The sequence below is a fragment of the Quercus lobata genome, chromosome 10 (assembly GCF_001633185.2).
Source record: "Quercus lobata isolate SW786 chromosome 10, ValleyOak3.0 Primary Assembly, whole genome shotgun sequence".
Taxonomy (NCBI): Eukaryota; Viridiplantae; Streptophyta; class Magnoliopsida; order Fagales; family Fagaceae; genus Quercus; species Quercus lobata.
The window spans coordinates 35,068,424-35,085,918 of record NC_044913.1 but is presented as its reverse complement, the minus strand read 5'-3'; the positions used below and the strand labels follow the sequence as shown (position 1 = coordinate 35,085,918).

Genomic DNA, 17,495 nt, shown 5'->3' with positions numbered 1-17,495 from the left:
GTTATTTTGTTTTGCTTGACTAGTGCGTCACATAGAATCCTATAGCTAGTTTTTTTTTTTTTTTTTTTCCTTTCTTTATTTCTTCTTCATTTTTCTTAATTATTTAATGATTGCACAATTTTTTGTTTCCCTCTTTAATACCTTTAATTTCTCTTCCTCCATTTGATTATTCTTCTCTCCTTTAAACTGGTTCAATTGCCTGTCTTCCTCAATTTGATTATTCCTCTCTCTATTAAGCTAGTTCAATTGCCTCATGGCATTTTTCTTCTTTATATTTATTCTCCTCTATTATTCATATTTAACATTTAATTTTTTTCCTTCTTTGTGCTCTTTTATTGTTTCATATTTTTCCTTCACAAATCTCTCAATTCTCTTTTATGTTATCAAATAGTAGTGATCAATTGATACTTAAGTCTTTGGCTTCCTTCTAACACCTTCAACTTTCCTACCCTCCCCATGCCCCCCCCCCCTCCCCCAAAAAAAAATCAGCTCCTCATCCCTCCATATAAAAAAAAAAAAAAAATCAATTTTTACATTCCAAGACATTAAAATATTTTTCCTTATTTTCTTTCATTTACTTCTCTATTCAAATAGCTTCTCATATTCCTTGCCTCTTTATTTCCACTTTTTCTCCTTACTTACCCCATAAACACAAATGGTATAAATATAATAGTGGTCGCCCCATAATTACAAATGATATAAATGTAATAGTGCTCGCCCCGAAGCAAAAATATATCAATATAATAGAATAATGGGTTCCAAAACATTTCCGATGAGTAAAGATTTTGATTTTATGTACCTTATTTTTAGATTTGCATAAGTTCTCTCTCTAATTTTTTTTTTTTTTTGTAAGTTGTTTTCATGCTTATCGGTTTATAGATTTTTTCTTCTTTTTGATTGATTAGGGGTATAGTTTCATAGCAAGAGATATGGGGCTTGCCTCGATCGCTTTCACTGCCCTCAACTGCTTTCACTACAAGTGCAAGGAGGCTTGTGACATCCACTAGAGTTTTCATATTGGCCGAAAGGTCTTCTCTCTCTCTCTCTCTCTCTCTCTCTCTCTCTCTCTCTCTCTTCATTTTTTCAATATAAATTTGATTGTTATTGTTTGGTAAAATTAAGATCTAAACTCTCTTTTTAGGGCTTGGGGTTGAATTGTGAATGGAATCGAATTTGGGTATAAAGGGTAAGATTTTGCGTGGAATTATTATGCCAAAAAGGCTTGGATGAAGAAAACGTGAGTCTTACTTAATCTTTTTTTTTTCCTCAATTTTCCTATTTCATTGTTTGTGATTTTGGTTAGTTAAGTGCATTTTTATTTTAATTTTCATGCTCATCATGAATTTGTGACCTATTACAAAAAGGGTAAATTGCAATTACCTACAAATCCTAAATAAAACTGGATAATAATTTGTAGTCATATTTATTTGTATTTAGCTATCAAATTTTGTCAAATTATAAACTCTTAGCACATGTTTGATGGAATTCCTGATAAATGTAATGTTTATAGAACATGTATGTAATTCTATACTTTGTAATTTAAAAAAAAAAGTTTCTTATAATGGAAGTTTAATTAGATGGTTTGTGGGTGGGTTCCAGTTAGCTCAACTGGTAAAGTCTCTCATGGTTGAATAAGAAATCTGGGGTTCAATCTCTGCCTACACCAAAACTGATTAGTGTCTTGGTCTGATGATAAATAGCTATCATCAAGAGTGAACGTCATAGGTTGAAATTCTCTCTCAAAAATAAAAATTAGATTGTTTGCGAGAATTTGATCAATGAGAGGTTTCAACCACAAACAAATTACTCAATTTTCATGCTTGACTCACTCCTTTAATACCTTTATCTTTGGGATAGGGCAAAATCCATACTATCTCTCTTATTTTGATTTTTGACACCTTAAATTTCTTTCAATTTGCATGGCTCTCAATTGAATTAGATATTAGGTAAAATGTCAATGCCAGCAATACTCAGATAAAAAGGTGTGGAATTTATCTATGTTTTCTTCAATGGAAAGAATCCAAGCAATTGGCCAAATCCTGAAATCATGTAAATTTTGTTTTCTAGATGAAGTGGAGACGAATGATATCATGTAACTTATGGCTATGCTTTTGGTTAGCACTGTTTTCAAACTCGAACTGGACTGAGAGGTCCGATCAGGAAAACTGGGAACCTGGATGAAAACTAGTTTTTTAAGCGTAGAGGACCAAAATTATTGTTAATTCCGTGAACCCTTTAAACCGGGGTTGGACCACACGGTTCATGCAAAACCGATGGCATGAACCGTGCAGTCCAACCCCGATTTTTTTATTTATTTATTTATTTTTATAAACAACTTAACACAATTCTATTCTACTTAATTAAATTATTCATCTCTTACAAGGAATAAAAAAAAATCATAATTAAAATCCTTCAAAGATATTCAACTTTACTTCAAAAATTAATCATAAATTTTAATGTTTCATGGTTATTATTTTATTAACTTTCTTATTTAATTATTAAATATATGCTTGAAAATCATTAAATTTCCCTCACATATATAGATATATTAGTCAATTTCGCTAGTTTTATAAATTTAATATCTATATTTAGGCTTTAATTAATTATTAAATTAATTATGACGTCATCATAGTTCGACCCTGGTTTAACCTCAGTTCGACCTCAAAAATCTTGAACCTCTCCCTTTTATGGTTCAATGAACGGTCTGGGTTTCAAAACCATGTTGGTTAGTAGCTTTTGACATAGCTACTTTGCATAGATTGTGAAATTGAGTTGGATGTGTGGATTTAGATGGATGAGTCTACCAATTTAATTTCTCTTAAAATTATAATTTATAAGAAATCTTGATAAGCATTATTCTTCAATTTTATGTAAGCTTTGAGTTTGGAAAAAAAAAAAAATGTAGTGGAAAATTAGGTGTGAAGTTCACGAGAAAAATGCATAGACATTGGTGGCCATTTGTCAATTATTTTACAATCAGGAAAGTTTGATCACTTGAAAGAGGATGCAATTAATAAAGTTGTTTAAGACACTTCTGAGGAGGTTATGTCTTTTATTGTTTTGAATTTTGTTATTGCACGTACCTTAGCTGGCATATATGTGGTGATGGAGTTCATGGTTGTGTTTTCAATTTATTTAACAGGAGTTTTGAAATATGGGTTATTAAGAATGATATTTTATTACAGCGATCTTTGTTTTATGTTGAGTAAATATATGGTATAGTGTATACTTTTATTTTCAATGCAAATGTGTTGTGTTATTTACTTTATTTATAGTGCAAATATGTTGTATTATGTTATCTACTCTTTTATGTATTTAATTTTATGTTAAATAAATATATTGTGTACCATTATTTAGAGGGCAAATGTGTTGTATTAGTAATTTATTAATAGTGCAAATGTGTTGTATTATGTTCCCTACTTTTTGAGTCATATAAGTTGATAACTATAAGATTACTTTATTCTATTCATTCCTCATGAAAAACATGGATTTTTATTGTAATATGTTAATTTGCAGTATACCATCGTATATGGGCTTTGTCAGCTTTTTAGCACCACTAAAAAGCTATTTGGAGCTGTAGCGTGGAGCTATAGTAAAAAACTTTGGCTTCTTATCTACAATGCACAGCGAAAGATAGCTATGCACTGTAGTTCAAAGGTAAAAAAAAAAAAAAAAAAATTATTTTATTTTGTGTTCACACTACTGGTTTGAATATTTGTGGGTTTTTTTTTTTTGGTAGTGGGATGTATTATTTTATTGTAGTAGATATATTATTTTATTGTAATGTTTATATTATTTTATTGTGTTGAAAGTTAAAATAGATCCACTGCTGTAGCATGTGAGTAGATAAAATAGATAAAATAACTTTTTGTGGTGCAAAATAACTAAAAATATAACTTCACTATTGTGGATGCTCTAAGGTGCAACTACAAAAATAATTTCATTGTCAATAGACCCTATGGCAGTGGTAGTAATATTAAAGTATGAATTTTCTTGAAGCTGCATTTCCATATTTGGCACAAGCACATTATGTCTTAGGGTTGAAAATATATGAAAGGAAATGACCTAAACAAAAATAATTAGTTGAAGATTTTGGATTTTCTGATAGTTGGGTCTAACAACAACTATAGGTTATAGAGAGAATTTCTACTAAAAAATAAAAAGTATAGAGAGAATTAGGTAAGATATTATATGATTCTTGGAGTTGTTTCATTTTTTATTTATTTATTTTTATATATCGATAATTAGAGGAAAAGGATTTGAACTTTAGATATTTTTATTGGAACCATTAGGAGGTGTCAATCAGTTGAGTTACAAGACTCTTAACGAGTTGTTTCATTTAGTTATATTGTTTGATTGCTAAGTCTCGTTTCGAGACAAATTCGGATCATATTGAGAAGTGCTTCGTCAATAACATTTTGTAGTAGGTAACTTGTTATTAGTTTTAATTTGAATTCACTACTGAAATTATCTTTTTGCCTATTATTAACAACTTACTACTTAGAATTTTTTGTGAAATTATTATTATAAAAACATTGTGTTTATAACATTTCTCATATTAATATATCTCCGAGTAAGTTGAATTAAAAAAGAAAAGAAAAAAGATAACGATATATAAATCAGGAGTCATGAGTCCCGAGGCCCATTATATGAGTGGCCTAATGTAATATTGATGTTGGGCTGGACTCATAAGAAGGAAGTCTAGTACTAGTAGTATACTAAACAAAGTGCAAAACTGTAAAAATGTTTGGTAGCCTGAAAGTGAAAAAAGGAAAATGGAGGAGGGAAAAAACAAACATGTTGAGTAGTAGGAGAGGGTGAAAACTCAAAAAAAATGAAAATGAAAATGAAGGAGCGAATTTGCATTTAGGATTTTTGGTAATTGCCGCCCAAACCAAATTGCATGTTCCCGCCAGTGTCACTGCTACTCTCCTTCTCTCTCTCTTTAAATTCGATTCATACTATGTTTTTTTATTATCAACAACAGCCAAACAAAGTCCAAAACTCCCAAACACCCATCAGATCCCTCTCTCTCTCCCTTTTTTATTTTATATATTATAGAAATATAGAATTAGAGGGTTTCATTTCATTTTTGATAAAAATTATTATCAAAAAGAAAGAAAAAAAATGGGATCCGCAGCTCTCTTGGATCATGAGTCCACCGTTCCCAATGGTGAAGCAGCCCCAGCTGAAGCTAGTGCCCCTTCTGATTCTTCAATTTCTTCAGGTACCCAATTTGTTCTTTTCTCCTCAAATTTTCCTATATTTTGATTGTTGATTGCATACTGGTTGTGTTTGTTGTTTTTTTTTTTTGATAAATCGACAATTGGGGTTGGGGAATTTGAGTCCTAAACTGACTCTAATAAGTGTCAGTTGAGTTAAAAGACTTTTTTTTGTGACGCGATTTTGTAATAGAATCAAGAGAGACGCTCCCAAACCCCAACACCACTGCCAGCGGTTCTGCCTTGTTACAAAGCTGATTACCCCAATTTCTTTCCGCATGTTGTGCCCCCTTTTCCTAAAATTTCGAAACCCAGTACAAATCCCAGCCCCAATACGTTTCTTGAACCAGTAGTAGTATTAGATTATTAAAAAGCTAATGAAAGAATTACTTGGACTAAGAAAATAAAGCACAAGTTATGTAGGATCTCTTGCTCTTGTGCATGAGCATAAATTCCTTAGTTTATTAGGGTTGAATGCCCTTGGATTACCAGGAAATTGATTGTAGTGGGTGGGGTCAATTGTTCAGAGGTTTATTGGCTAGATATATGTCCAAAAGGGCTCTTTTTTAGAAAAGTTCACTATGTTATTCAAAAAAAGTTATCTAAAATCTCCTAGAAAATTCTAGAGTCAATTAAACTATCAAAATATTTTTATGGTGCGTTTGGACAGCAAGTGTTGGGTATACATGTATGAGTGAAGTGAAGGCAGACTCACATTGAATAATGATGAAAAGAATGAGTAGCATAATTGAGTAAATATCCATTGGACTTAAGCCTTTTGGGTTAAAGTATGTCTTTATATGTTATATTAATTACTCAAGAAAGTTTCTTAAGATGTTTATCTCTGCAACAAGTGGTATTAGAGCTCATAAAACCCACACACAATCTTGGAAAGACCCAACAAAGGAGTATGCCAATGGTGCTAAACAATGTTAAAGGATTTGGATTTGGCCATACCCACCTTGGATTTGAAATAACATCTAACCTATGGAGTTTTAGAAATCCATAGCCATACTTCAATAGATTTTAAGTTCTCCTATGTAAAATTTATAATCTAAATCCAAATTCAAGTATCCAAACACAACCTTAACTTGTAGAAATTGTAGAAATTAGAAATTTGCCCTTGAATTTAGAATTTACTATTAGTTGTAAGAACCCAAGTTAAAACTATTACCCTAAAGCACATATAATTAGACCCTTACAACCACATGAATTTGGAGTTCATAAGGGAATGAAAATGAATAGAATAGAATTAAGTATGTTTAAGTAAGGAAAATGAATAGAAAAGAAAGATATTAAGTAATCTTATTTGGATGTTTTAAAATAAGGGAAAATTATACTTTATCATTCTAAAGTATACTTCATGTTACATTTTAAACTTTTCGAATACACTTTTTGCACGCTAAACTATGACTCTTGTTATACTTTGCACTTCGATGTTAAGTTTGTTGTTAATTTGGATAGAAAAATATGATATCATGTGAAAAGACCTAATTGTTCCTCTTCTCAATTTTTAAAAACAAAAGATAAATTATAATTTAGTCCTCTAAACTATATTCCTTGTTACACTTTGCATCTTAAACTTTGAATTTTCATCAAAGTTAACAACAAAATTAATAGCAGGGTAACATGAATCATAATTTAGGGTGCAAAGTGCAACATGAGGATGGTAAAGTCTATTTTTTCTTAAAATAAAGTAATGAAAATGAATAGAAGGTAAGTAACCTGATTTGAGAGTAATATAAAAGAAAAGGAATGTAATCATTTTATGATAATATTTCCATTAGACCTCCATTTTAAAATAAAAGGCTAAACATATAAGGGTAATTAGGGAGTTTAGTAAAATATTCATTAAATCTAATTTTATTTCTTCTAATTTTGGGAGAATAAAAATTTGAGGTTTTGAGGGAATAGAGAGGAATGAGTATTTCTCCCAATTCATTTTACTCTCTCCCACTTAAGCTCTCAAACAAGAAAAGTGAATACTATTCTAAATTATTTTTTTCATTTATTTCTATTCCATTCATATCCCTCCTCCCAAACAAGAGCTTAGTTAAATTAAACTTTGCAATTTGACTCTAAAAAATAAGTAGGGAATAGGCGAATTTGCATGGTATTAATAAATCAATCTTTCCATGTCTCCATGAGGGTGTGCGCCCACACGTGCACTCAAGTTTCAACCATTGGAGGCTTGTTGAGAGAGAGAGAGTTTCTAGCTCTCTCAAGTTTTCAAACTGGTGGGATTTTGACTGCCCAAAGGTTGGTATTATTTGATTGGGGTGAATTGAATGTTATTTTAGAAACCATACCTGCTTGTGCGTGAAAAAAGTGTGAAGTTTTCCCATAATTACAGCAAGTCCTGTATTTGGCCATATATGTATGTTGTCATGTGTCCTGCATCTTTTAAACATGATTGAACTGATTTTGTTTTAGGAACGAAGAAAAAGAAAAGCAAGAAAAATTGTCCACAAACTAAAAAGGCATCAACAACTAGCAAAGCAGGAAAGAAGCGAAATGTGTCTGAGTGTAGTGAAGAGCCAGCTGGTTCACGGAAAATGCCTAAGCGAGCTGCTGCATGTAGAGATTTCAAGCAGCAATCTGTTCGAATATCTGAGAAGTCTTGTCTTGTTGAAACCAAGAAGGATCAGTTAGTTGATGAAGAGTTTCTAGCTGTACGTATGACTTCTGGAAAAGATGATGGTCGCCCAAATAGAAGACTAACTGACTTTGTTTTGCATGACGAAAATGGAGTCCCGCAGCCTCTTGAGATGTTGGAAGTTGATGACATGTTTATCTCTGGTCTTATATTGCCTCTTGAAGAGGAAAGTCCAGACAAAGAAAAGGATAAGGTAATCAGATGTGAGGGCTTTGGACGGTTAGAATCATGGGACATCTCTGGCTACGAAGATGGTTCTCCAGTGATATGGCTTTCTACTGATATTGCTGATTATCATTGCCTTAGACCTGCCAGTAGCTACAAGAAGTTTTATGATCATTTCTTTGAAAAGGCCCATGCTTGTGTAGAAGTCTATAAAAGGCTGTCAAGATCTTCTGGAGGTAACCCTGACTCCACTCTGGATGAATTGCTTGCTGGAGTTGTTCGTTCAATGAGTGGAAACAAGCACTTTTTTGGTGGGGCATCTATCAAGGACTTTGTTACCTCTCAAGGAGAGTTTATTTATAATCAATTGATAGGTTTGGATGAGACATCCAAGAATGGTCAGATGTTTGCAGAGATACCTGCTCTTGCTGCCCTAAGAGATGAGAGTAGAAAGCATGGAAGCTTTATGCAAGCAAAAGCATCATCTATGGGTGGGAGTTTAACAATTGGTGCAAAATTTGGAGATGGAGAGAATAAAGAGAATCATACTGGTTCATCCGTAACTGCAGTGGAGGAAAATGAGGATGTAAAGTTAGCAAGACTCTTGCAAGAAGAAGAGTACTGGAAGTCAATGAAACAGAAAAAAAGTCAGGGTTCAGCCTCCATGTCCAGCAAATTCTACATTAAAATTAATGAAGATGAAATTGCTAATGATTATCCTCTACCTGCTTATTACAAGAACTCCATAGAAGAAACTGATGAATTAATAGTTTTTGAAAGTGATACTATATGTGACACCGATGAACTCCCTCGAAGTATGCTTCATAATTGGTCACTCTACAACTCGGACTCAAGGTTAATTTCTTTGGAACTTCTTCCAATGAAACCATGTTCAGATATTGATGTCACTATCTTTGGGTCGGGAGTTATGACTGCTGATGATGGAAGTGGATTCTGTCTTGAAACCGATCCGAATCAGTCTTCTTCGTGTGGCTCAGTAACACAAGATGCTGATGGCATTCCAATTTATTTAAGTTCCATAAAGGAATGGATGATTGAATTTGGGTCATCAATGGTTTTCATTTCAATCCGTACTGACATGGCCTGGTATGAGCATTTTTCTCACATTAAATTGTGGCATACTATCTTGTATATTTCTTTCTCAATAGAAGCTACTGAAGATTAACTCTTTGTGTGTGTGTGTGTGTGTGCACATGCGTATCTGGGATTTTTATGAATCAGTAGGAACCACACTCATGGATTAATATGGAAGTGGGGAATAAATTTCATGTTAAAGGTGTATGTTGGTATTGTGAATTATTTGTGATTGTGACTTATTACCTACAATTTAAGATATTCATAACTATCATCTATGCATCAAAAAAAAAAAAAAAAAGGAATAGTATTTTACTTTGTACCAGAAAGGGAGAGAGAGAGAGGGAGAGGGGGGGGGGGGCTTGATGGGAAAGGAATCTATATATGAAATATGTGTCAATAATGTGTCTGATTTCTCTCATTCTCTCTAGGTATAGACTTGGCAAGCCATCAAAGCAGTATGCTTTGTGGTATGAACCGGTTTTGAAGACAGCCAGGCTTGCAATAAGTATCATCACATTGTTGAAGGAGCAGAGCCGAGTTGCACGGCTTTCTTTTGCAGATGTTGTCAAAAGAGTTTCAGAGTTCAAGAAGGATCATTGTGCATACATTTCTTCTGATCCAGCAGTTGTAGAGAGATATGTAGTTGTCCACGGACAGATAGTGCTGCAACTGTTTGCAGAGTTTCCAGATGATAAGATCAAGAGGTGTGCATTTGTGATTGGTCTTACAAGTAAAATGGAGGAGAGACATCACACAAAATGGTTAGTGAAGAAGAAAAAGATTGTGCCAAAGGGTGAACCAAATTTGAATCCAAGAGCAGCAATGGCACCTGTTGCATCCAAGAGGAAGGTTATGCAGGCTACAACAACAAGGTTAATCAACCGAATTTGGGGGGAGTACTATTCACATTACTCTCCAGAAGATTCAAAAGAAGGAACCACTTGTGATTTGAAAGAGGAGAAAGAGGAGGATGAAGTTGAGGAGCAAGAGGAAAATGAAGAAGATGATGCTGAAGAGGATAATTTATTAGATTCAAAGGCAACTCAAAAACCTCGTACAATCTCAAAAAGAACTAATTTGTACTCTATGAACAAGGAAATTATATGGGATGGGGAATCTGTTGGAAAAACATGCTCTGGAGAAGTGCTTTATAAAAAAGCCGTTGTTCGTGGAGATGTGATTGTTGTAGGAGGTGCTGTTTTGGTGGAAGATGATGAATCAGATGAATTTCATGTGATCTATTTAGTGGAGTACATGTTTGAAACATTGAATGGAAGCAAAATGTTCCATGGAAGAATTATGCAGCGAGGTTCTCAGACTGTTCTGGGAAATGCTGCTAATGACAGGGAGATATTTTTGACAAATGAGTGCATAACCTTGGGATTGGTGGATGTCAAACAGACAATTGTTTTGGATATTCGCATAAAGCCGTGGGGACATCAGCATAGGAAGGATAATGCTAATGCTGATAAAATTGATAGAGCAAGAGCAGAAGAGAAAAAGAGGAAGGGTTTGCCAATTGAATATTACTGCAAAAGCTTGTACTGGCCTGAGAGGGGTGCTTTCTTTAGTCTTCCATTAGAAACTATGGGTCAGGGTTCAGGCTTCTGCTACTCTTGCAAAATAAAAGAAGCACAGATGGACAAGGAAATTTTTAAAGTAAATTCATCGAAGACCTGTTTTGTAAACAGGGGAACTGAATACACTGTTCATGATTATGTCTATGTCAGCCCCCATCACTTTGCAGTGGAAAGTACGGAGCATTCAACTTTCAAGGGTGGAAGAAACGTAGGGCTGAGACCTTATGTTGTGTGCCAAGTGCTGGAGATCGTCACAAAGGAATCCAAACAAACTGACATAAAATCTACCAAGGTTAAAGTCAGAAGATTTTTCAGACCAGAGGACATTTCAGTTGAGAAGGCATACTCTTCTGACATTCGGGAGGTAAGAGCTTGTGTAAAAGATCATTTGTCTTAAGTATATGTGCCTTTAGTTTTTCTTTTTATCATGTCTTGATTATCTTTTGTTTGTGTTCTATGAATTCATTTATGATTTTACCATTGATTTCTTATAATCTTTGTTTCTAAGATTTTCTTTATATTTCAAATTTACAGGTATATTACAGCGAAGAAACAGATGTTATTCCTGTTGAAGATATAGAAGGAAAATGTGAAGTAAGAAAAAAGAATGATGTCCCAGCATGCAATGCTCCCGCCATCTTCCAACATATTTTTTTTTGTGAACGCCTGTATGATCCTTCTAAGGGGTCTCTCAAGCAGGTATTCTGTCTTCTGCTCCCTCATATAGTGTCACAAACTTATAAATTTGATCAAACCATGGAAAATGAGTAAACCATATTTAACTTGCAAATTATTTTATTGTATCATATACTGGATTTACAGAAAAACTGTGCTCTATTGGAGTGTAAAATTTTCTTCCATCTCTTTTGTGGACAGTTGCCTGCCCATATCAAACTAAGATACTCAACTGGAGATGAGACTGGTGATGCTGCATCTCGAAGAAAAAAGGGAAAGTGTAAAGAGGGAGAAGATGATTTAGAACATGACAATCAAAGAGAAGCTTCCAAGGCGAATTGTTTGGCAACATTAGATATTTTTGCTGGTTGTGGTGGTTTGTCAGAGGGATTGCATCACTCCGGTAAATTCAACTCTTTTTTCCATTTATCTTTTGTTTCTTTTAATTGCTACAGTGATAATTTTGATCTTATATACTATTAAGGCACTTGATGATTGGCTATTTGCTGCACCCAAAAAATGCAGGTATCTCATCAACCAAGTGGGCAATTGAGTATGAAGAACCTGCTGGAGATGCTTTTAAACTCAATCATCCAGAGTCACTGGTGTTTATTAACAACTGCAATGTTATTCTTAGGTAAATAGTTACTTTGAGGTGAAAACCTTCTGTAATTCTTGAGTGGCCTGCTAATCTTTTGTAATACAGGGCTGTGATGGAGAAGTGTGGGGATACAGATGACTGCATATCAACTACCGAAGCTGCAGAGTTAGCTTCAGCTCTTCATGAGAAGGAGATTAATGATTTACCATTGCCAGGACAAGTAGATTTCATCAATGGAGGGCCTCCATGTCAGGTTTGAGCGGATTTGGCCTCTTTCCCACTTTCTGTTCATGACTAATTTGTCTTGGGAATTTGTTGACAATAGCACTTAAATGAAAGCTACATTTTTCTGTAGGGTTTCTCTGGGATGAATAGGTTCAGTGACAGTAGTTGGAGTAAAGTTCAGTGTGAAATGATCTTAGCATTCTTATCCTTTGCTGATTACTTCCGGCCAAAGTATTTCCTCCTAGAGAATGTGAGGAACTTTGTGTCCTTCAATAAAGGGCAGACGTTCCGTTTAACTCTTGCTTCACTTCTTGAGATGGGTTATCAGGTAGATGTTGCATCACTGGTGATGTATATCTTTAGAAGTATATATACAGATAGTTTGATACTTGTGCATGTCTTTGAGTGGTAGATGTATAGTGTCTGTTTGCAATTATGTATATGTGAGTAGAGATTGTGCAGCTTATGGGCATTGGTTTTTGATCTTAGGTGAGGTTTGGTATACTGGAAGCTGGCGCTTATGGTGTTTCTCAGTCAAGAAAACGTGCATTTATATGGGCAGCCTCCCCTGAAGAGATACTCCCTGAGTGGCCAGAGCCAATGCATGTCTTTGCTGCCCCAGAGTTGAAAATATCATTATCGGAAAATTTGCAGTATGCTGCTGCCCGGAGTACTGCCAGTGGAGCCCCTTTCCGTGCAATAACTGTAAGAGATACAATTGGTGATCTCCCAGCTGTTGGGAATGGTGCCTCTAAGCCAAATTTGGAGGTACGCCTAGTAGTTTCATACACGTTTTTGGTATTCGTTCACACTAATTGAAATTTAACTGGCCTTTAGTACAACTCTGACCTTCTGTTTTACAGTATCAAAATGACCCAGTGTCATGGTTCCAAAAGAAAATTCGAGGCAATATGGTTGTTGTGACTGATCATATATCAAAAGAAATGAATGAGCTCAATCTCATTCGATGTCAGAGAATTCCAAAGCGGCCAGGTGCTGATTGGCATGACCTTCCAGATGAAAAGGTATAAAGTTTAATAAGTTGGTTCTGAGCTTATTAACCTATTGCTTGTGATTGTCAAGCTTTTTTTTTTTGGTCTTGTATATGCAATTTATGATTTCAATAAAATGCAGGTAAAATTATCTACTGGACAAGTTGTTGATTTGATACCATGGTGCCTGCCAAACACAGCTAAGCGACACAATCAGTGGAAGGGGTTGTTTGGCAGGTTGGATTGGGAAGGGAACTTCCCAACTTCCATCACAGATCCTCAACCAATGGGGAAAGTGGGAATGTGCTTTCACCCTGAACAGGACAGGATCCTTACAGTTCGTGAATGTGCTCGTTCTCAAGTAAGCACTTGATGTCCTTTGATCATTACATTGATTGCCATCAGTATATGAGAATCGGAAATCATTTGGATGGAGTTGAACTTACTGAATTAATTAGAAGATGTGATGAAGTCAAAGGGCTATCCTCAAAGCTAAGGATTAAAAAAAAAAAGAGAAGTGAAGCATTTTACTATTTAATTAAACTAAGTGGACTAATTCTAGATTTTGAGAATTATTTGGAACATGATCTAATGGACATGTAAGTAGTAGAAATAACATGTTATATTAAAATGAATTCACAACCTAATCAAGATACCTATATTGCAGGGTTTCCCAGATAGCTACCAATTTGCTGGTAATATCATCCACAAGCACAGGCAGATAGGTAATGCTGTTCCTCCAACGTTGGCATATGCACTAGGGAGAAAACTCAAGGAAGCGGTTGACAGTAAGAGGTGTAAATAGTGGGTCGGCTATCTTTTATCATCCTTCTGATTGATTGTTGCATTGAAGCAAATCTTCCCTTTTAACAGGGATCAATGTACACATTTTTGGATAATTCTCCATTTGATTGTTTATAGAAATTGAAAGTTCACAAAAGTCGCAGTACCTTTTTAAAAATTTTTTTTTTTTACATAATAAAAAATAAAAAATAACAATGCTACTCATTTTGAACTTGGTAACGGCACTACTACGACAATAAAGTGAATAAATTGCATTTCAACATATCAAACCAAACACTACATTCATGTACACTTTATGGAAGGTTGGGGGGATCCAATTTCACTGCGAGTATATCATTTGGAAGAGTAAGTATGGTCAATTTTGTTAATTCATCATTTCTAGTCATTGTTAGGACAATGTTCAAATTAATTGTAATTGATGTTTTCTTTCTTTAAAGTTGCTTTTTTAGCTTTAGGAGAGAGGGGGAGGGGCAGAAATGAGTTTTGCTTGTCTTGTCCCAATTGTGTGGGCATGTATGTATGTATATATATGTGTGTTTTTATTACATATATATTTAAATTATGTGTATACATAATAAGATTTTTTTATATAATAATTAATTTCTTTTTTATACATAATATATTTATAATTTATTTTTTGATACACATTCTATAATCAAACTCGTAAAACATTCTCTCTCTCTCTCTCTCTCTCTCTCTCTCTCATCATTACCTCATGTTGAAGCCATCTTATTAGGGATGGCAAAATGATTTCAACGTTACCTTAACTTGACTGCCCTGCTCATAACCCTGTGTAGGTTTTCCATGCCTCGAACATTGGATAGGGTCGAGATAAGGCACCCTTGCTCAAAACTCACCTTGTTTTGATGCCATCCTTAAAAATGATCAAGTGGGTAGTACATTTTGTTAAAGTTTTTACGACTCCTAAGGCTCTTTAGGGCTTGTCTAATGCAATGTCAGACATGCCTTAAAGGCTTCTAGGTGAGGTTGTTTCCACAATCTCATTAAGATAAAGTTTTCTTTAGACAATTATCTCAAGCAAATCCATTTCTCATTAATCTTATTAGTTTAGTCATGGAGCTTTGTTTGTATTTTTTTTTTTTTTAATTCGATAGTTATGTGTTGGGAGATTTGAAACTTGGACGTCTTCATTAGAAATACTAAAAATATTTATTGAGCTAACAAGGTTCTTGGTTTGCAATAGAACTTTTAAATTGTGAACTTCTTTGACATTTGGAACCATTAGTAAATTATGGTAATATAACATTTTGAAATTATTACATTCGTTTGGTAGTTAAATTTAAAAAGAAAGTTTTTAGATGTGAAAAATGATAAGAGAATATAATAATTTAGTAAATATTTCCATATTTGAATTTAATTAATGATGAATATTTGTTTTCTTATTATCATATATTAGGCTAAAATTAATTTTATACATTTTAAAGTTTGATTTAATTGTTATTTTAGTACTTGAAATTTTAACATTATCAAATTTATCCTTCAAGTTTGTATTTATTATAAATGTGGCTTTTTCATCCATTATTAATTTATTATTAAAATGTTGTTAACTATATATATATATATATATATATAATTTTAGTTTTTTAGAAATATTCAATTATTAAAAAATGGTTTCCAATATTTCTAATAATTAAAAAATATAATATAGTTGTAGGGATAAGGGCCCAAAATCATATATTGGGCCTTGGGCCTTGACCAAAAATGTTGATTGGTTCGAGAACGAATAAACAATAGTAAGAGTGTTAAGCTTAGAGTCCCATAAATAATATGCAGACAAAAAGGTCGAGAAAGGTGGTCCGAGGAGTGTTTCCTCGGATAAATGAAGCACAGATCGAATGCATATCCTGTCACTCGAAGTGACCTCTCAGGAAACTCCACTAATAGGGGTGTGCATTATGAATGTACTGGAAGAATGGAAGTTAGGAAATATCTAAGAGAAAGCTGTTGCCACTGCGTTGAATGCTTTGCAGCTAACTTTCTGGCCGCATTTAAGTGGAGAAGACCCCTGAACAGTGCTACATTGGCTATCCCAACTCACAAAGGGCCAGAAAGGGTGTTCAATGTGACAAACACTCAAGTAGTAGACTAGATGATTAATAAATGGAGGGCCAAGATTATTGGAAGGGAGATATATAATGTAAGGGACCCTTGACAAAGAAGGGATTGGAAAATAGAGAGAGAAATCTAAAGAGAAATACTGTAGCAGTCAAGAAATAATCTTGTAATCATATTTAAGATAAATATATAAGAACTGATCTCTTTGAACCTATCCGAGGATGACTTTCTTTAGTTGAAATCCATCTACCTTTTTATTCTTGTCATTTGAATTCATTTTGTTTGCCTTCCAACTCATTTTAGCCCAGTTATCCAACCCACTCTCTACAAATTTATTGTTTTGGGCCCAAACCTATTCATTCTTTGGGTTTGGGATTCAAACTCGGTCCTTACAATAGTAATATTTCTTTTGAAAATCAATATATACCCAAAGTAACATCGTCTTATTTCCCCCTATCTATGTGGGGATTGTTGTCATTGCCCTTTCTTCTCTTCCCTATTGTCGTTTCACTCATTCAAACCTAAACATGCATATGATAGCAAAATCACTGAAAGATCTACGGGTTGAGCAACCACAGTCAGTGTTTGTTTGGCATTAACTTATTTGTTTTTTGGTTAAAAAGTGGATTACAGTATACCTGTATTTTGAAAATGTGGAGTTTTAAAAAGTTACACATAAACAAAATAAACTAAAAGTTAAGTGGAAAAACACTTGTGACTAATAGACCTTCAAATCTATGGGCTGAGCAACCATAGTTAGTGTTTGTTTGGCATTAACTTATTTGTTTTTTTGCAAGTTGTTTTTGGTTAAAAAGTGGATTAAAGTATACTTATATTTTGAAAATTTGGAGTTTTAAAAACTTCTACATAAGCAAATTAAACTAAATGTTAAATGAAAAAAAAATACTTGTGACAAATAGACCTTCAAATCTATGGGCTGAGCAACCATAGTTAGTGTTTGTTTGACATCAATTTATTTGTTTTTTTGCTAATTTTTTTTTTGGTTAAAAAGTGGATTAAAGTATAATTATATTTTGAAAATGTGGAGTTTTAAAAAGTTGTGCATAAACAAAATAAAGTAAAAGTTAGATGAAAAAAAATACCTGTGACAAATAAACCTTCAAATGACCACCCAAAACTAGTCACACCCACCCAAAATCAAAAACCCAAGTCTTGTGCTAGGGATTTTGATAGATCAAACAGCCCATTTGATTGGTTGTCCAAATAATTTTTCTTCTTTCTTTTTTAATTTAATATCTCTCAAACTTTGATTATTTTCTTATTATGACATTTAATTTTTTTTTAATACATGTGGTTTTCAATTGTTTGGATCATGTGTCAATGGTTTATATAATTTAATCATAATTTCAATTCAATGTAGTTTGGGTAAATTGTTAAAGA

At 33.6% G+C, this 17,495-nt stretch overlaps 1 protein-coding gene across 1 annotated transcript; it reads left to right on the top strand.

The window, feature by feature from the left end:
• The first annotated feature begins 4,818 nt into the window (after window positions 1-4,818).
• On the top strand, window positions 4,819-14,144 carry LOC115963274 (DNA (cytosine-5)-methyltransferase 1-like). The gene is made up of 12 exons (XM_031082227.1): window positions 4,819-5,227; window positions 7,656-9,150; window positions 9,570-11,085; window positions 11,256-11,420; window positions 11,598-11,799; window positions 11,922-12,033; window positions 12,103-12,250; window positions 12,353-12,550; window positions 12,712-12,990; window positions 13,086-13,247; window positions 13,357-13,575; window positions 13,882-14,144. The coding sequence occupies exons 1-12, from the start codon at window positions 5,128-5,130 to the stop codon at window positions 14,017-14,019; spliced, it is 4,734 nt and encodes a 1,577-aa protein (XP_030938087.1). The 5' UTR covers window positions 4,819-5,127; the 3' UTR covers window positions 14,020-14,144.
• Window positions 14,145-17,495: the final 3,351 nt, after the last annotated feature.

Bases quoted from the DNA above. Each gene is read 5' to 3' on its own strand.
- LOC115963274 (XM_031082227.1), top strand. From the start codon at position 5,128: ATGGGATCCGCAGCTCTCTTGGATCATGAGTCCACCGTTCCCAATGGT. The intron at 9,151-9,569 runs GTATGAGCATTT...CATTCTCTCTAG, and splicing joins ATCCGTACTGACATGGCCTG to GTATAGACTTGGCAAGCCAT. The intron at 11,421-11,597 runs GTATTCTGTCTT...TTTTGTGGACAG, and splicing joins CTAAGGGGTCTCTCAAGCAG to TTGCCTGCCCATATCAAACT.